Source organism: Hyperolius riggenbachi, chromosome 7 (genome assembly GCF_040937935.1).
Source record: "Hyperolius riggenbachi isolate aHypRig1 chromosome 7, aHypRig1.pri, whole genome shotgun sequence".
In the NCBI taxonomy this organism is placed as follows: Eukaryota; Metazoa; Chordata; class Amphibia; order Anura; family Hyperoliidae; genus Hyperolius; species Hyperolius riggenbachi.
This window is the reverse complement of record NC_090652.1, coordinates 113,393,502-113,413,761: the sequence shown is the minus strand read 5'-3', so window position 1 is coordinate 113,413,761 and position 20,260 is coordinate 113,393,502. Positions and strand designations below refer to the sequence as shown.

Sequence of the window (20,260 nt, the reverse complement as noted above, 5' to 3'; positions counted from 1 at the left end):
CAAGTGACTGACTGGCAATAAGGTATTTGCTGCTGTATAAGACACTCTGGTATATAAGACACACCTAAGTTTAAAGGGCAAAAACCAGGAAAAAATATACTAAACCTGGTGTGCCCATGTTCCAGGAGTGTCTTGCACATGTTCTCCCCCAATTGGTGTCCTCCTGTGTCCCCTTCTGTCCCCAGTGCATCCCCTTCTGTCCCCAGTGTGTCCCCTTCTACCTCCAGAGTGTCCACTTCTGCCTCCAGAGTGTCCCCTTTCATTCCCCTTTTTCCCCTTCTGTCCCCATCTCTCCCTAGTGTGTCCCCTTCTGTCCCTCTTCTGTACCCTTTTTCCCCGCGTGTCCCCATCTGTTCCTAGTGTCCCCCCCTCTGTTCCTCTTCTGTCCCCGTGTGTCCCCATCTGTCCCTAGTGTGTCCCCTTCTATTCCTCTTCTGTCCCTGTGTGTCCTCTTCTGTCCTTCCTGCTGTCGTCAGTATGTTCCCTGCTATCCCTGTATATCTGCTCTCCTCCCCTTAATGTGTGTCCACTCCCTCCCATGTGTCTCTGCCCCTCTCTACTGTGTCTACTGCTCCCCCGTGTATAATTAGCAGTGTAGTGGCAGTGTGTATTACCTACTCCATGGCTCCCGCTGGGATCACAGACCTCTCTTGTCCAGCACGGCTCCCCCTAGTGATGACTTCTGCTGATGATGCAATCAGCAGAAGCCTTCACTAGAGGAGCAGTGCAGGAGAGAAGGGCTCTGCGATCCCATGCGGGAGCCATGGATTAGGTGAGACACGCTGCCGCTACACTGCTAATTATACACGGGGGAGCAAGAGACACAGGAGGGGGGGTGGAGCAGAGACACATATAGGAGTGGACAAATGAAGAGCGAAAGGACCCACGGGGGACAATGCAGGAAGTCCCAGACGTGGGGGCGGGTCGGCAGATTGTCTCGGCAGGCGTTTGTCAGTCAGTTATTCCCTGCATTCACTGGGATGCAGGGTATTTTTCTTCCCATTTTTTGGGAGAAAAAGTCTGTCTTATACGGCAGCAAATACGGTACCTTGTGCTGCAACACATGCATTGCCACGAGACACCAATTTTGAAAATCATTGTGTTATGCCACCTGAATGTCAAAGCTGATTCAATATGAACTTTGCCTAAAAAGGTATCAATAAAATTTTTTTTTTCCTCAAAGATGTCGAGCTAAATTTATAGTTGTACATACTGTAACTGAAGATAAGTCTGTTTCGTAAAGGACACCTGAAGTGAGAGGGATATGGAGGCTGCAATCAGAGATGTAACTAGAAATCCCCGGGCCCCCCTGCAAACATTTGGATGAGGCTGCAGCATGAGGAGAGAGCATGGCCGCACATCGATGGGGAGGGGGACAGTCCTCCTCTTTCACCTCGGACTCTCCCCTCAGCACACTCCCCTCCTGCAATTATCAGTGGCAGCGGGCGGTGGCAGGAACACATACCTCCATCCACCGCGGAGGTCCAATCTCTAAGTGCCTCATGCTACTTCCTGTTTAAACAGGAAGGAGTGTCAGACACTTAGAGAGTGGAACCTCCAGCACGTGGAACGCATGGAGGTATGTGTTCCTGCTCGCCGCCGGCTGCCACTGATAATTGCAGGAGGGGAGCACGCTGAGGGGAGAGTCCGAGGTGAAGGGGGAGGACTGTCCCCCTCCCCATCGATGTGCGGCCATGCTCTCTCCTCATGCTGAGACCCCTCCTGCCCCCTAAGCAGGGCCCCAGGGGGGCCCTGGGCCCCCTCGCAGGTACAGGGGCTGCAGCCCCTATTGTTACGCCCCTGTCTGCAATATTTATTTCCTTTTAAGCAATACCAGTTGCCTGCCTGTCCTGCCGATCTTCCTCCTCTAATACTACTATCCATAGACCCTAAAAAAGCATGCAGATCAGATATTTGAGACTGGACTAGCCACATGCTTGTTTAAGGTGTGTGATTCAGACACTACTGTAGCCAAAGAGATCAGCAGGACTGGCAGGCAACGGGTATTGTTTTAAAAAGGAAACAATATGGCAGACTCCATATCCCTTTTTGTTCAGTGGTAATTTAATTAATTATGGGTATGGCTCTACTGAGTAAAATTGAATAAAAATATTTAAACACAAGAGTCGGGGAAGGGGAAGCAGATTAAAAGAATAGGAACCTTTCTATTCTTATAAAGTGAGTCACATGACGGTGTGACTATAAATAGAAAGAGCCTGGTATGTTGCTTAATCTCAACACAAACAGTGGCAAAGTGAGTGTTACACGTGCTGTGAGTCAAGTAAGGACAAAATAGCTCACCAGGCCGCCGCTGCTACTGCTGTAATAAATAAGGCATGCAGATCAGATGTGTGACTTTAGATACTCCTGAACAGAGAAGGATAAGGTACTTGCCATATTTATTTCCTCTTAAACAATACTAGTTGCCTGGCATCCTGCCAGGGGAGTTGCTAGGTTCCTGGGAGATCCGGGGCACCCCTGGGCACCAAGAGGGAATAAATGGGCATGATCATGTCGCGGGAAAGTGGGCGTGGTCATAGGTGGGGCCAAATGTACATGAACATAGCAGTGATGTAGGATACTCGAAGTGACATGTAACATGATGAGATAGACATGGGTATGTGAAGTGCCTAAGACACAAATAAGTATGTTGTGTTCCTTTTTTTCTTTCTCTGTCTAAAAGAGTTAAATATCAGGTATGTAAGTGGCTGACTCAGTCCTGACTCAGAAAGGGAGTGACTACAGTGTGACCCTCACTGATAAGAAATTCAAACTATAAAACACTTACCTAGCAGAAAATGGCTTCTGAGAGCAAAAAAGAGATAAAAAGGGGAATTTCTTATCAGTGAGGGTCACATTGTAGTCACTTCCTATCTGAGTCAGGACTGAGTTAGCCACTTACATACCTGATATTTAACTCTTTCAGACAGAGAAAGGAAAAAAAAGACAGCATCGTTATTTGCGTGCTAGGCACTGTACATACACATGTCTCTCTCATCATGTCACTTCGGGTATCCTTTAAATATATTAAATAGGCAGTATTTCACATAAATAAGCCCCTCACCTGGCTTCTGTCTTGTCATCGACAGGCTGGCCTGTGTGTTGTACTCTGGCGGTTATGCTGGGCTTGCATGCTCCGTGTCGGTGGGTAGCGTGCACCTCTGTCTGGTCACCGTCGGTAATTACAAACTCACCTTCCTCCGCGATCCACCCACAAAGCCTCCAGTTTCTTGCTACTTCCTCCCCCAGCATCCATTCATTGGTAACAGCGCCTCTTGTGATGACATGTGCTTAAGCTATCACGGGAGGCGCTGTAACCAGGATGGACGCCAGAGGAGGTAATAGAATGAAGCTAGAGGCTTTGTGCAGGGATTGCGGAGGAAGGTGAGTTTGTAATTACCTGTGCCTGCTCCCCTCGTCGCTGCGCCCAGCGCACCCCTTCCTGCCGCTCAAACTAGCCGAAATGGCCCTGGGGAGGGAGTATGGATCCGGGGCACCATGGCAACAGGCGGTGCCCCGGATCAAACCCCCTAGCGACGCCACCGCATCCTGCTGATTTCTTTGGCTGTGGTAGTGTCTGAATCACACACCTGAGACAAGCATGCAGCGAATCTTGTCAGACTTCAGTCAGAGCACCTGATCTGCATGCTTGTTTAGGGTCTATGGCTAAGAGTATTAAAGGCTCATAAGTACAACCAGGCAATCTGTATTAACTAAAAGGAAATAAATATGTCAGCCTCCATATACCTCTCAGTTCAGGTGTCCTTAAAGGGACACTTAAGTTAAAAAAAAAATTAGTTTTACTCACCTGGGGCTTCCAATAGCCCCCTGCAGCTGTCCGGTGCCCTCGCCGTCTCCTTCCGATCCTCCTGGCCCCGCCGGCAGCCACTTCCTGTTTCGGTGACAGGAGCTGACAGGCTGGGGACGCGAGTGATTCTTCGCGTTCCTGGCCACAATAGCGCCATCTATGCTGCTATAGCATATATCATATGCCATATAGCAGCATAGAGGGTGCTAATGTTTCTGGGAGCGCGAAGAATCACTCGCGTCCCCAGCCTGTCAGCTCCTGTCACCGAAACAGGAAGTGGCTGCCGGCGGGGCCAGGAGGATCGGAGGGAGACGGCGAGGGCACCGGACAGCTGCAGGGGGCTATTGGAAGCCCTAGGTGAGTAAAACTCATTTTTTCTTTGTTTGACTTAAGTGTCCCTTTAAAGGATACCAGAGGCACAGGGTTGCCACTTCAGCCCTTTAAATACTGGCACATATAAATTATACAGGTTCTGGGGCTACTCACACATAATCAGTGCCTAAACTGCATCTAACTAGCCACAAGGCATTTATAATTCATTTGTGCTGGTATTTAAAGAGATGAGGTGGCATCCCTACCAAGGTGGGAAGGGAGGGGGGATGGAGTGAAGATTTACTTACCTGGAGCTGCTTCCAGAGCTCCTGCAGTCTATCAGGTCCCTTGGAGTCCTCTGCTGTCCTCTCCAAAAGATCTGCTAACTGCTGGAGTCGCAGGCTACTGCACATGTGCGGCGCGGGCCTTTCACCTTCTCGATCGCGTGTGTAGTTCGTAGGGTCGTTAACCGTGCATGCGCAGAACTGGCCATGGGAGCGTGATTGACGAGGCATGCAGCCAGGGCTGCGTATGTGCAGTTAGCGGTCTTTCAGAGGCAGAAAGTGGCTCACTGGAGAGGATTGGAAGGACTCTGAGGGACCACCTGATAGACTGCAGGGGGGCAGCAAGAAGCCCCAGGTAAGTAAATCTTCACCTCGCGGTTAATTCGGGTTGCGAAGACTCGGAGGGGGGATAGTATTTACCGCTGCCGGGAATTTGAGTGGCATCGGGGTGAGCCGTCATTCAGCTCACCCTGCGCCCAACTTACCAGTAGCTTACATATACGTACGCCAAGTCAAATGCGAAGTTGTTGACTTCCATTAGATGTGCGATGAACGCAAATTCGCAAATCGCATGCAAATTCTGTTGGTTGTGAAAGGGGCCTATTTTATTGATAAGGTATTTTCATTTACCAGTGCATAAGCAGCCTTTGTGAATCGATTTTTTTAATTAAGTGTTTGAACAAAAACTGTTTTTGAAGAATGTCTTGCTTTCATGCAAGCATTGCTGCTTGGTGGACTTAAGCCTAGTACACACTAGCAATTTTGATGGATCAATCATTGGTCAATTTTACCACCTCCATGTAGTATGAGGGCCAAACAGATTTTCAACTCTATGCAGATTATATAGGTAAATGGTCATACTACATGGAGGTGGTACAATTGACCAATGATTGATCCATCAAAATTGCTAGTGTGTACTAGGCATTAGTCTTGTATGTTACAAACAGGCAGTTTATCTTCTCAGGACTTGTGAGATTTGCCATGCAGACTTCCTGCTTGCCTTGTCTGAGGTGAAAGCTGTGGAGAGAGGAGTGGAGAGGAGTGGACACAGAGCTGCTCTGAGTTGGAGGCAGGATTGGAACTATGCTCTTCTGTCCTGTGTTTTGCTTTATCCAGAAATTAGGGTGGGGCAAACACAATAAAACAGATCATTCATAGAGGCTGGAGAGGCAATAGGAAAAGCTGTGAAAGTTCAGTTCTCTTCCTGTAACTATGCTAAAGGCATAACATTTCTTCACTATGACTTTTTTTGCCTTCTTTCTGTCAAGGACAGACCTGCTCTTGTACTTTACAATCAGCATTGCACTGTTCATCTACTGGATCAATGCTTCCAAAAGGAGCACAGCACGGATGCCTCCTGGCCCCAAACCACTTCCTCTGATTGGAAACCTCAATCTGCTGGACCTGAAAAAGCCTTTTGAGTCACTAATGGAGGTAAAGTATCTCCCTTTCTATATGCAAGTTACTGTATTTCTCTATTACAAGGGACAGTAATCCCTGAGAACTGGTGAAAGGCACTGATTTAAGTGAACCGGAACTGAAATAATAATAAAAAAAACAAAGTGTTTCACTTTTCCTGGGGCTTCTGCCAGCCCCTTGCATCCTTTCTGTCCCACGCCGGTCCTCCACGATTCTCTGTTCTCCTGCCGCCAGCCGCTTTCGGTACTATCGTACCGTAGACTTACAAGTCGACGGCAACTGCGCCTGCGCCACGTGTCTCTTTCTAGCGTCCTGTGAAAGATATGCACGGTCTGGGGCGCACAGGCCCATTTGCCGAGTCCACCGAACTGAAAGCGGCTGGCGGCGGGAGAATGGAGAATTGTGGAGGACCGGCTCGGGACAGGAAGGCTCCAAGGGGCTGGCAGAAGCCCCAGGTAAGTGAAACTCTTTGTTTGTTTTATTACTTCAGTTCCGCTTTAACTGTAGTAAAAAAGAAAAAGAGTTTAACTTACCTGAGGCTTTTACCAGCACCCTGCAGCCACCCGGTTTCCATGCCATCACTGAACGTTCTTCTGGTTCCCCACAGCTCCCTAGTTTCATTTTCAATATGCGGCCACTGTCCACGTGCCTCCAGATCGTGCTACTGTGCATGGGAGCGCTCTGTGCTTGCGCAGTATGAAAAAAATCTCTACCACATGATTTCTACTGCCCATGCGCAGTTACCTAAAAACAGGGAACACCAAGAGCCCCAATAGTGTAATACGTACTGGATAAGGTGGCAATAAATTTGTATTGCTAGATACAAGTCAGGGTCACCAGCAGGCAACCACTGTAAAGGCAGGTGGGGAGATTATCCTGACCCCACTCAGGATTAAGAAGTCGCTCTCTGTAGACAGGAAAAAAGGGTAGCAACCCTCCACCGCAGTTACCTGTTGACTCGCCAGCCTGGAAGAGGATGCCTGCTGGAGGAATGGAGAGACACTTAGTGACATCGTGGTGGGTTGGTTGAAGCCGCAGGTAAGTTAAACCCTTTTTTTAACTACAGTTAAGAATCTTTTAAAGCAAACCTGTGGGTGTGGCGGACAAAAAAGTAAGATTCGATACTTACCTTAGTAGAAGGATGCCTCCAGTGGCGACCTAAGGGGGTGGCGGTAGAAACTGGCCGCTACAGGTAAGCCCATGGCAGGTGGTGATGCCAGAGTCCTCTTGTGCAGCCGCCCGAATGCAGAGTATTGCAAGCGGAAATAAGCCCTGCCGTTCTTTCACCTGCTCCACCCTGGAGTCCAGCCATGTCCGACCTGCTGTTAGCGCTGAGCTCTTCCCCCCCAATGCTGGCATCTATTGCTGCACTCCTGTAATCAAGTGATGCAGGAAGACATGCTGGGCGCTAGGGGAAGAGCTGAGCGGTGACAGGAGGACACATCAGTAGAGTAAGGGCTCAAACCCACTAGAGCAATTTTGTGAGCGTTTAGGGAGTGATTCAAAATGCTAGCAATTTCTCTAAACGCTCAGCTAATGTTAACGGATGGGCCAAATTCCACTGGAGAGATTACGAAAATCGCAATCGCAGGACATGCAGCAATTTTAGCGATTAGCGTTAGCGGTTCTGCAATGTAAAGTATATCAAAGCTGGCATAATTGCTTGACAAAACCTTTACAGAGCGATCTTACATTACTGCACACTGTAAAAAATTAAAATTGAAAGGACCAATCCGAATATAAAATGCTAATCGCTGCCAAAAAGCTGACACTTTTTAAAAACTCTACCAAAATCGGCAGCAATCGCTCACAAATTGCTTACAAATCGCTCATTAAAAACGTTAGCGATTGCGATTAGCGATAGCAGTTTGTAGTGGGTTCCAGGCCTTAAGCCCCGTCTACACAGGGATATGTGGAGGCGATCCGGCGGCTCGATTAGCCGCCGGATCGCCTCTTCCGCGTCCCCGCCACCGGCGCCGCTTATCTTCCGCTCGATTCCCTGCCATTGTCCCCTCGCGGGGAACGAGCAGGGAAACGGCGGTAGCAAGATCCGACCTGTCGGATCTTATCAATCGAGCCGCATCAGCGGCTCGATTAAAAAACCACATCGCCGCCTCATCTACCCGTGTAGATGAGGCTTTAAAGAGAACCAGAGACGAAGCACCCTCATGTATTTTATTACATTTATCAGTGGGAACATGACAGTAAACACCTACCCTGCTTTTAGTTTCATTCTTATCTGCTTAATTAGTCTATTAGCAGCTGTGATAAGAATCCCCGACTGGCTCAGTCTGGGTTTGACCTGGAATCATTATAGCTGAGTCACTCTTCTGTGGAGTCTTTTCAAGCCCAAGCCTGCCACCTCCTGGCTCAGATTTCCTGCTTTGCATACTGAGAGCTGTGATGACATGGGAGGGGCTGCTCCTGCTGAGAGAGAATCTCTGAAACAGACAAGTGTGGCTGCCTGCAATATGATCAGTGTGCTCTGTGGATAATGATGATGACTGCAGTTTCATTCCTATGAGAGACACTTCCTACAGGCAGCTGCACATCATACCAAAATGAAAGCACACAGATGAAAGGCTGCAGCAGCCTTTCTCATATAGCCTAGATAGCAGCCTAGTCTCATATAGCCTAGACAGCACATCCAGAACAACTCATAACCCGGAAGCAGAAGGGATATGAGCCGGCGGCCATATTTGATTTTTCCTGGAGCAATAATGGATAAAAAACACTAAAAAAGGCACACCAGAGCGGCGAAATTATCAGGTAGAGCATTTATTATTTACAAGCTATCGACTAATATGTTTTGTGTAAAAAGTTCATCTCTGGTTCCCTTTAATGAGATAATGGCTTGCTTCTGCTCGCAATGCTCTGCAGTCTGCAGTAACAGTTAGTATTAGGTGAAGGTGGGCTGCAGGCAAAGTCAAAGGCATACGTGGGATGGGGGTACCTCAGTCAGCAATGCAGAGAAGTTGCCCTTGTCTAGTGCGGCTGTGCTCATACACATTCAAGAGTGCAGCTGCCTGGACAAGCTTTTTTCGTATGTGTTCGGAGGGTCCCAGGCAGGGGTGTAACTACAATATCTGTTGGCGCCCCGCTCAACCTTCACTATGAGGGGGGCGGGGACTGAAGCAGCACAGTGATTGGTTGGCTGCACGGCACTTAGAGCTGAAGAGGAAGTGGAGGATACGTGTATTATACCGAAACCAGGTACAGTACATTATAATTCTGCATTTGTTATGTACAGACAGTATGCCCTCCTCCCCCCCCCCCCCCCCATGACCCCTGGCTGCTGCCCCCCCCCCCCCCCCGCCACTGCAGGGTTTCCCCCCGAAGCTGCAGAGAGCAGTCTCTGGCCGATCAGTTGGAGACTAACGGGGGAGGCAGCGCAGGAACGACTGAACCAGAAGAGTAACGGGAAGGCTTTATAGGACCCAGGCCTTCACTCTCCTTGACTGAGTATCCTTTTTTTTTTTGATTTATTTATTTATTTTTATAAATGGCTTCAGACTGCCTTTAAGGACAATTTAATACAATGTGGGGAATGCACATTGCTACCTGAAACATATTAAAGAGCTAGTGACCCAATATCCATTTTTGTCAATATAATTAGAAGTCATTTTTCACTCCTATTTACACAAAAGACCAAATTGAAAAAAATACACTATTAAATATATTGTTTAAGATAGTACTTCATTAAATTCTAATGATATAATTCTCATCAATATTCCTAATTTTCTTTTGATAAACAGAAAAATAGTAATCCTTCCCCAGTTATACTGGGTGGGAGTTATTGTAACTTGGGGGGGGGGGGGGGGGGGGGGATTACAGAGACAGTTTAGGTGGAGAAGCTCCACAAGATGCCCCTGAACCAAGTTTACTATATTTTTTCCCTGGTTTTGCTCTCTAAACTTAGTTGCTTATTATGGTCAGAAAATTCTTATGGTGCAAAAAATATGGTTCTAGTTTGTGATATTTACTGTAGATGCTGAGATGTAATGCCTATTTACCGTAGATCAAACTGAAAAGTCTGATATATTGCAGCTCTCGGAGAAGTATGGAGAAGTCTTCACTGTGCATTTTGGACCTAAGAAGATGGTGGTGCTGGCAGGTTACAACACTGTTAAGGATGCCCTAATTAACCAAGCAGATGATTTTGGAGACAGAGCAGATATACCGATCTCCACACTACTAACTAAAAATAATGGTAAGCTTTGAGCAATGTTTCTTTGAAGCTTATTTTTCTAAATATATTGACCTTTTTCACATTTTAAAAATTACGTTTTAGACTAAGGATGGGCTTATGAAAAAATCTGAATCGTGTTTTTTTGTTTTTTTTAAGTTCTTACTTTTACACTCTATCAGAACTCAAGCAATAATATTCTTTTACCCGGTTGTACAATGGGGAGGCTACATCATCAGAGTGATTCCATCAGCTCATGGCTATTTTCCAGCAGGGCTGTGGAGTCCGTATAAAAATCATCCGACCCCAACTCCGACTCCAACTTCTCAGTTTATGAAACCACCGACTCCGACCCCAACTCCAAGTATCCAAAATGGTTTTGACTCCGACTCCTTAGTCAAATACTTACCAGGAATGTGGATTTGGTACAAAAATCAACCGACTCCGATTCCTCAGTTTATGAAACCTCTGACTCTGACTCCAGGTACCCAAAATTGCTCCGATTCCCCGACTCCAACTCCGACTCCACAGACCTGCTTTCCGGGTGGTGCTGATTGATCAGTGCTGCTCATAGAGGTCTCCTTCAGATGTAAACAAATCGGATTACCCAGCCAAGTTCTAAACAAAGGCTCTTACCAGTTTGAAGTATCATGCACAAATATGACTATTGCCAGCTGCAAAGATCGGGACTTGATCCCTTAGTTGACAATTCAGGGCTGATCCCTATACAGATGTAGTACTAGCTTAGAGGCTAATAAGTGTCTGTTAGCTACAGAGGGGGAAAAAGGGATGACGTGTGATGCATGATGGAGCAGCTTCCGGGAGACAGGGTAAGTAGTAGAACAATGCGTTTTGTGGGGAGGGGGCATTCGAGTCACTAAAGATCAGTCAATCTGTGAACCTTGCAAGTTCCTATGCATGCTTATATCCAGTGCAGAGGGAGGCACCCAGACCAGGCACTGGAATAAAGCAGACACAGTCAAACTCCAGGTTGCTCACAAGTCCTATCTCTAATTGACATTAAATTACAGGCATTGGTTGAATGATTGGATTGGGACTTAAAGAGAACCCGAGGTGTGTTTAAAGAATGTTTTCTGCATACAGAGGCTGGATCTGCCTATACAGCCCAGCCTCTGTTGCTATCCCAAACCCCACTAAGGTCCCCCTGCACTCTGCAATCCCTCATAAATCACAGCCATGCTGTGAGGCTGTGTTTACATCTGTAGTGTCAGTCTTAGCTGCTCCCCCGCCTCCTGCATAGCTCCAGTCCCTGCCCCCGTCCCTTCGCTCCAATCAGCAGGGAGGGTAAGGGATGCAGGCGGGGACCGGAGTTCTGCAGGAGGCGGGGAGAGCAGCAGACTGACACTATAGAGATAAACACAGCCAGCTCTGACAAGCTGTTTGTCAGCAGCGCGGCTGTGATTTATGAGGGATTGCAGAGTGCAGGGGGACCTTAGGGGGGTTTGGGATAGCAACAGAGGCTGGGCTGTATAGGCAGATCCAGCCTCTGTATGCAGATAATATTCTTCAAACCCACCTCGGGTTCTCTTTAATACTTCAAATGACCTTCGCTCGGGGTCAGAATGGTGAATTGCCTACAAGTGGTAGCGGTAAGGAGGGGGAGGACAATGCGCTTGTGTTTGGACCAGACGATCTCAGCAATGCATTGGGCCACCCCAATTCTCAGCAGAGACAGCCCGACAGGCCACCTCTGCTGAGAACCCTCTACTAGGTGTATGAAGCTTTACAAGACATTTGCTTGGGTCAAATTTATAAAATGGAGAACAATCCATGTAGAACAAATTAACCGTCTCTGTTTAGCATAAATATGCATTTTAAGGCCTGGAACCCACTACAAAATGCTATCACGAAATGCAATTGTTAGCGTTTTTAATAAGCGTTTTTAATAAGCGATTTGTAAGCGATTTCATGAGCGTGTTCTGGCAATTTTGAGCGATTTTAAAAGTGTAAGCGTTTTGCCAGCGATTGTGCAGCGATTTGCGATTAACGTTTTTAATTCTGATTGGTCCTTTCAATTAATTTTCATTTTTTTACAGTGTGCAGTAATTTAAAAACGCTAGCATAATTGCGCTGTGTAGGTTTTGACAAGCATTTATATAATTTACATTGCAGAACCGCTAACGCAAAATGCTAAAAATACTGCATGTCCTGTGTTTGCGATTTTGGTAATCCCAATCGCTCCAGTGGAATTTGTTCCATCCATTAACGTTAGCTGAGCGCTTAGGGACATCACTAGCATTTTGTAAACCTCCCTAAGTCTACTTACACACCAGGAACTTGCATTTAGGGGACGTTATAGGGCACATAACGTGCCCCTAACGCAACGCCTGGTGGTGTTGGAGCAGGACGCTACCAAGAGCCGCGTTACAAGCAGCTCTTGGTGCGCCTGCTCTGTCGGAGGTACTGCGGAGACCACGTGAGCGGAGCTCTCCACATCACGTGGTCCCGCCAGCCAATCAACGGCCGCTCCAAAGAGTAAACACTGCAAGTGCAGTGAATGCCAAGTAGCCATGTGCCTGGCTACGTAGCGGCCTCTCCCCGCCTCCTCTCCGCCCCTAAAATAAAAAAAAACACCCGTACTGAGCATGTGCAAACAGTCTAACGCGGCTTAGCCGCGTATAAAGTACTGCATGCAGTACGTTGTCTTGACGTGAAGCGTTACTGTGTAACGCAACGTGGGCACTATGAACAGCCCATTGATTTTTTCATTGCTGTGCGGTGGGGGTGCGTTACAGGCTGCTCTAACGTGCGCCTGTAACGTCCCACTGTGAAAGCAGCCTAAATGCTCAAAAAATCGCTTTAGCGGGTTCCAGCTCTTGGTGCAGTTGCTGTTTATTGTTGTGGACATTGTCTACTAGGGATGATCAATGAGAGGCGAATATGCTCGAGTTTATGCATATGTATGCAAATGTTTATGCAAATATATGCAGCTTCAAAATTGACCAACCTGGGTTTAAACCGATTAGCCCAGTGGTTCTTAAACTTTTTTGGGTGAGGGCGCCCTTGATGGCTTTGACATTTTTTCAAGGCACCCCTCGGCAAAAACTACCAAAATACCGTTATGACCCTTAATAAGTAGCACCCCCTCCAAGTAGCTAGTGATGCCTATTAGGCAGCATCCGCCTCTAAGTAGTCAGTGGCCCTCTTCCCCCATTATGCTTAAAGGTTAACTGGCAGGTAATGCAGCTGGTTGCATTACTGATGGCATTGTACAAAGGATAGGGAGGCATGCCGAGGCACCCCTGGGAGGTGCTCAAGGCGCACCAGGGTGCCGCGGCACCCAGTTTGAGAACCCCTGGATTAGCCCATTTTCAAGCTGTATATATTTGCATAAAAATGTGCTATATTTGCATAAACTCAGACATATTTGCATCTCATTGATCAACCATATTGCCTAAATTTGCTGTGCACATCATCCAGCACTGGTTCCATGAGGATAATGCTTCATACACACTTGAGATAAAAGTCTTTGGAAAAGGCAAGATCACAGACCAATTTTACCCCATTCCATGTAGTATGAGAGCTATACTCTACACAGTCTATTCTATGGAGCTGCACTCCCCATCAGATAAAATCTTTGCAAGATGCTGCACACACAGATGCCCGTACACACTCCAAAGATCATTATCTGCAAAAGATCTGTTTCTGCAAAATATCCATTCCGACAAAATGCATTCATAGTCTATGAGATCTGCAGATCATCATACACACTTGGTTTAACAGACTTCATCTGCATATCTGGCAATCATCTGCAGATCTTGAAATCCATCCTGGTGGATCTGATCAGCAGATGATCTGCAGATGATTGTCTGTTAAACCAAGTGTGTATGAGGATCTGCAGATATCATAGACTACGAATGCATTTTGCAGGAATGGATCTTTTGCAGGAACAGATCTTTTGCAGATAATGATCTTTGGAGTGTGTACGGGCATCTTTGTGTGCAGCATCTTGCAAAGATTTTATCTGGGGAGTGCAGCTCCATAGAATAGACTGTGTAGAGTATGGCTCTCATACTACATGGAATGGGGTAAAATTGGTCTGTGATCTTGCCTTTTCCAAAGACTTTTATCTCAAGTGTGTATGAAGCTTAAGCATGTGGAGTGGTCTACTTATGCTACTGATTCAGGCATGGTTCACACTGCAAGAGCATTTCTATGTGTTTGAGATTTTAAAAGCTCTTGTTAATGTAATCCTGTGTGTGTGTTCTCACTCGAGCGATGTGGATTTTTAAAATTCACCCATAGCCTTCCATTAGCAAGAGCTTTTAAAATCATTAGTGCTAAAAAAAAAGCTCTTGCAGTGTGAACCAGGCCACGCTATACAGAGGGGAAGAGAACAAGTTTGACTTGTTGCTGGAATTAATCTTTGTCACAATTTTTCCAACATGTTTAGATCCTAGTAGAATTAATAGCTTCACAAATGAAGCTGAAATTGGGGCTTTCAAACTAATGAGTATTTAGCACAGCAGCTAGCTAAATGGATCAGCTTCCAGAAGATTTTATTTGCTAGTGTCATCTTCTGTTTCCTGGGTAGGGCTTATTGGCGCACAACAATGAGAAATGTTGCTCATCCCTAGCTGTTAGCAATCTGTCTCCTCATCCAGGCGTGTTGCTAGGTTCCTGTGAGATCCGGGGCAACAAAAGGGAATGACTGTGTGGCGCGCGTAGTGGCAAAAAATGGGCGTGGTTATGTTGTGGGCGGGGTCATAGGTGCGGATAAATGTACATGAACATAGCAGTAGTGTAACAAATATATTAAATAAGCCCCTCACCTGGCTTCCGTCTTGTCTTCGGCTGGCTGACCTGTGTGCTGTACTCAGCTGGTGGTGATGATGGTCTGCCTAGCTGGTGGTGATGATGGTCTGCCTAGCTGGTGGTGATGATGGTCTGCCTAGCTGGTGGTGATGATGGTCTGCCTAGCTGGTGGTGATGATGGTCTGCCTGGCTGGTGGTGATGATGGTCTGCCTGGCTGGTGGTGATGATGGTCTGCCTGGCTGGTGGTGATGATGGTCTGCCTGGCTGGTGGTGATGATGGTCTGCCTGGCTGGTGGTGATGATGGTCTGCCTGGCTGGTGGTGATGATGGTCTGCCTGGCTGGTGGTGATGATGGTCTGCCTGGCTGGTGGTGATGATGGTCTGCCTGGCTGGTGGTGATGATGGTCTGCCTGGCTGGTGGTGATGATGGTCTGCCTGGCTGGTGGTGATGATGGTCTGCCTGGCTGGTGGTGATGATGGTCTGCCTGGCTGGTGGTGATGCTGGTCTGCCTGGCTGGTGGTGATGCTGGTCTGCCTGGCTGGTGGTGATGCTGGCTGGGCTGCCTGGCTGGTGGTGATGCTATGCTAGACTGGCTGGTGGTGATGCTGTGCTGGCATTGATGCTGTGGCCTGGCTGCCGGTGATGCTGAGCCAGCCTTGCTGTGCTGGGTGCTAGGCCTGGGGCTTTGCTGGGTGATTTGTTGGAGACTTTGCTGAGCTGGGCAATTTGCTGGGGGCTTTGCTAGGGTGAGGACTTTGCTGGGTTTTTGGCATTTTTGGGTGCTTTGCTGGGCTGGGGGCTTTGCTTAGCTGTACGATTTGCTGGGCTGGGGCCTGGGAGCTTTGCTTTGCTGGGGTCCAGAGGCTTTGTAGGGCACAGGGGCTTTGCTGGGCTGGGGCTTTGCTGAGGCCCGGGGGCTTTGCTGGCTTTGCTCTGCTGGGTGCTTTGTTATGCTGGGCTGGGGGGCTTTGCTATGCTGGGCCCTTTGTTATGCTGGGCTGGGGGCTTTGCTATGCTGGGCGCTTTGTTATGCCTGGGGGGCTTTGCTATGCTGGGCACGTTCTTATGCTGGACTGGGGAGCTTTGCTATGCTGGGAGCTTTGTTATGCTGGACTGGGGGCTTTGCCATGCTGAGCCCTTGTTATGCTGGGTGCTTTGCTATGCTGGGTGCTTTGTTATGCTGGGCTTGGGGGTTTGCTATGCTGAGATGGGTGCTTTGTTATTCTGGGTGCTTTGCTATGCTGGGCTGGGTACTTTGTTATACCGGGCTGGGGTGCTTTGCAGGGCTGGGCTGGGTGCTTTATGCTGGGCTGGGGGGCTTTGCTATGCTTAGGGTGACCATATTTTGATTTCCAAAAAAGAGGACAATCACAACAGCATGTGGGCGTGGTCATGGGTGGGGCCAAATATACAAGACCTTAGCAGTTTGCTGTCCAACTTCGCGGGCATGGAGGGCAGTTTTTTTTCCAGACCACATGGTGGAGGGCCGATTGACCACAAAATGCAATCAGATTCACAGAAGATTTCCCCACAAAATGCAATCAGATTGGCAACAGATTTCCCCACAAAATGCAATGAGATTGGCAACAGATTTCCCCACAAAATGCAATGAGATTGGCAACAGATTTCCCCACAAAATGCAATGAGATTGGCAACAGATTTCCCCACAAATGCAATGAGATTGGCAGCAGATTTCCCCACTAATGCAATAAGATTGGCAGCAGATTTCCCCACTAATTCAATGAGAATTGCTCCCACAGGCCACACAGCACCAGCGTGACAGATCTTATCTGGGGGTTCTTCCTGCTCTTGGCAGCCTATGTGTCCCTCACCTCAGCCCTGCTCCCAGGAGTTATCCTGGGGTCCCCTCCATAGCAGCCAGGGACCTGGTGAGGTTGGCCAGTTCTGCAACTGCACACAGCCATGCCGCCTGCGCAGAATTCTCCTGGCCACACCAGGTCGCCAACTGCTACGGAGGGGACCCCAGAATAACGTCTGGGAGTAGAGGGACACATAGGTTGCAAGGGGCAGGAGGAAGCCCCAGATAAGATCTGTTTCTTTTTTTATAAAAAGCCTTGATGTTTCCTTTAAATGCAATGTCACTGGCGTATCCAGACGGGGGTTCTGGATGTATGGAACACCCCCCTGAGACTCCTGTACCTTTAAAAAAAATTCCTTGAAATCGCTGAAGCAGACAAGCTGGTAAATATACAGAGGCTTGCCTGCAGGGTCTGTGGGAAAAACTCAGCTCTTTCCCTATTGTAAAGACTGCATGTAGACAGCTACATAAGGTATGTCACAGGTTGAAAAGTTTTTGACAGTCCCTAAACTCCAGGAGGGCTGCCTGCAGCTTGTGTGAGAGGCTGACCATCCCTTACATTCTCCACACCCCTATGGACGGTATACCTATATCATTCCCCTATTCCCACAATCCTCCCCACCATGTTGTTAATGTTTTGTTCCCTGATATCTCCATGGCAGCATACAGATGGGCAGTTCTCCGCCTACAACTGCCAGATAGGACTAAATTTGAATAAAAGCTACTCCACCCCTTACTCCATATTCCTTTTTTTGTCCTCACCGCCGGATAGGACTGTTGTGTTGTCAATTTTTCCCTTACCTCCGCACAATTTTTTTTGCGGAACCGATCAGGTTCTTACCTCCCCTGATCGTAGTCCTGGTCCTCAGGCAGCTAAATGCTCCAAAGAGGTCGGGAGCCTGCTCTTGTGTGTTCTCCAGGCAGCCTGTTCCAGCATCTTAAAAGAGATGTCTTTATTTGGCATGGACTAACTTCCTCATTTCCTAGCAAGCGCTGTGGAGAAGGTCTGTCTGTTCGGAAGACATTCAGGTATGGAGTTATGTCTTTTAATCTTTACCTGTTAATTTTGAACGGATTCGCCGTCACAACGACAAGGTTGGGAATGCGCAGGCGCCTAGTCCAGGCGTAATGGCCGAGTGACGCGTCATTGCGTAGGTTCCGCCGCATCCGGTTGCCTGCCCATACTTCGGGAGCAGCGGCCATCTTGGATATGGGCATAGGACGGACGTCATAAGGGACGTTCAGGAAATCACTCCCCGCTTCCTGCCGATCAGCGTGGTGGACGGCGCGGGGCTACGAGCGTCTCCTGCTCCTTTCCTCTCACCAGAACTGGCCAGAGTTTTTCTTTTCAACAAGGTACTGCTTTCTGTTGTGTATAAAACAGCAATGTTAATTGTATTGCATAGACAAGCGATAGCACAGGTGGGGATACTCATAGCCTGCATTTTCTTGTTGCAGCCATTCTCTAACCATGGGCAAGTCCAAAAGAGAACACAAAAAAGATTCTAGGTAAGGGGGGTGAGTATTTAATGAGGTATTTTTTTGCTGGATCCAAAGATCATACACTCATTTGATCTTTTGATCTCTCCTTACAGCCATAAACATTCGTCCTCCAGAGGATACAAGGAAGAGGTTTATCACCATAATCAGGGGGAAAAGCATACAAAACATCATTCCTCTTCTGGTCAAGGGCAAACTTCTGCCTCTGCCTCTGCTGACAAGCGAGATAGACCACAGACATCACAATCTGCAAAATCAGTAGAAAGACCAAAATCTAGCTCACCTAAAAAATGCACTACAAAAACCAACAGACCCTCAGAAGAGCAGTGCTGGTTATGCGGGGACATTAAGTTACCAGATAAAATGGTCTGTAGAAACTGCTATTATGACATATCAGGAGACCCGCAAGATTTTTCAACAGTTATTAAACAAATAGTTAAAGATACTATGTCAGAATTATGTGTGCAACAGACAGATCCTCCTACTACTACGCTTCATAAATCATCTAAAGATTCTATAGAAGATCTGAGCTCTGAGGAATCTGAGGATCAGGATTACACGTTTGATTTCTCCTTAATCCCGTCTTTTATCGCTCAGGTCAAAGAAGCGATCGAATGGGAAGATCCGGAAAGTAGCGATAAACCAAAGAAAAAGAGATATTATAAACAGCTAGATAAAGATCATTCATTCTTCCCGTTTATGGATGAAATTAAGGAAATTATAACAGACGAGTGGAACAAGACAGTGAAAAAAACTTCAACCAAGAATAGACTACGAAAACTTTATCCATTAGCGGAAGGAGATGTATCTTTGCTTGATACCAACCCAGTGGTAGACGCAGCAATCATGCGGTTAGCAAGAAACATGACCCTACCGTTAGACGATTCCACTTCCTTTCGAGACGTGTTGGATCGCCAAATTGATGTTGATCTAAAAAGATCATACCTGTCATCTGGAGATGCAGCTAGGCCAGCTGTTGCCTTCACATCGGTTGCCAAAGCCCTGAAAGCATGGATCTTTGAAGCGGAAAACGCAGTAATGAGGGACGCCAGTAAAGAGTCACTAGCTTTTACTTTTAATCAATTAAAGATGGCAGCAGAATTCGCTGGAGAAGTTGCTCTAGATGTGGTGAAAGCCTCAAGTAGGTCTATGGTATTCTCTGTGATGGCTAGAAGAGCCTTATGGCTAAGAGCATGGGCGGCAGACCCTTCATCGAAAACTACGTGGACAAGGATACCATACGATGGCAAACATCTGTTCGGTTCAACATTGGACTCAGCAATATGCAGGGTAACGGGAGGCAAATCAGGCCTATTGCCCCAAGATCGAAAATTTCAAAGACAACGTTTCACGCAACAGAACAGACAATCATTTCAAAGGTTTAAGGATGCTCGTTCCTACAGACCAGGCAAGACCTTTAATAAAAATTGGAGGAAGCCTCAATCAACCTTTTTCAGATCTAACAAGTCGAAAATTCCTACGCCTTCAGAGAACAATAGTAAATCCTTTTGAGATGAGGCCCGTCCAGACGGATCAAGTGGGAGCCAGGTTAACCCGCTATGCGTCAGTCTGGGCGGAAAATGTTACAGATCCCTGGATACTAGACATTATCAACCGAGGTCACAGATGGTCATTCAGAACACAACCTCATCTTCCTCACTTAGTTAAAACAACCATACCCAGAAATCCGGGAAAACGAGAGATCTTACAAGAATATGTAGCTACATTGATAGCGCAGGGAGCAGTGGTTCCAGTTCCTTCAACTCAAAAATTCGAAGGATTCTATTCCCCTTTGTTCATGGTACGCAAGAAAACAGGGGACTGGAGACCAGTCATAGACTTAAAACTTCTGAACAAACACATAAGACTCCCAAAGTTCAAAATGGAGTCATTGCAGACAGTGACAAGGGCAGTCAGAATTGGGGATTGGATGTGTTCGATAGATCTAAAAGACGCATACTTTCATGTTCCGATCCTTCCCTCATTTCAAAAGTATCTTCGCTTTGTAGTAGAACACATCCATCTCCAATTCTGCTGCCTTCCTTTCGGCCTTTCCACATCTCCACGAACCTTCTCAAAAATCCTACTGTCGGTGGTGTCTCTTCTGAGAGTTCAAGAGATAAGAATTCTGCACTATTTAGACGACATCTTGAT

At 47.3% G+C, this 20,260-nt stretch overlaps 1 protein-coding gene across 1 annotated transcript in view; it reads left to right on the top strand.

The window, feature by feature from the left end:
* The first annotated feature begins 5,458 nt into the window (after window positions 1-5,458).
* LOC137524543 (cytochrome P450 2K1-like) overlaps window positions 5,459-20,260 on the top strand; it is a 51,360-nt gene continuing 36,558 nt past the window's right edge. The window contains exons 1-2 of the mRNA XM_068244530.1: window positions 5,459-5,838; window positions 9,871-10,033. Coding sequence (XP_068100631.1) covers window positions 5,644-5,838; window positions 9,871-10,033 — 358 coding nt within the window. The 5' untranslated portion in view covers window positions 5,459-5,643. The remainder of the gene's footprint in view (window positions 5,839-9,870; window positions 10,034-20,260) is intronic.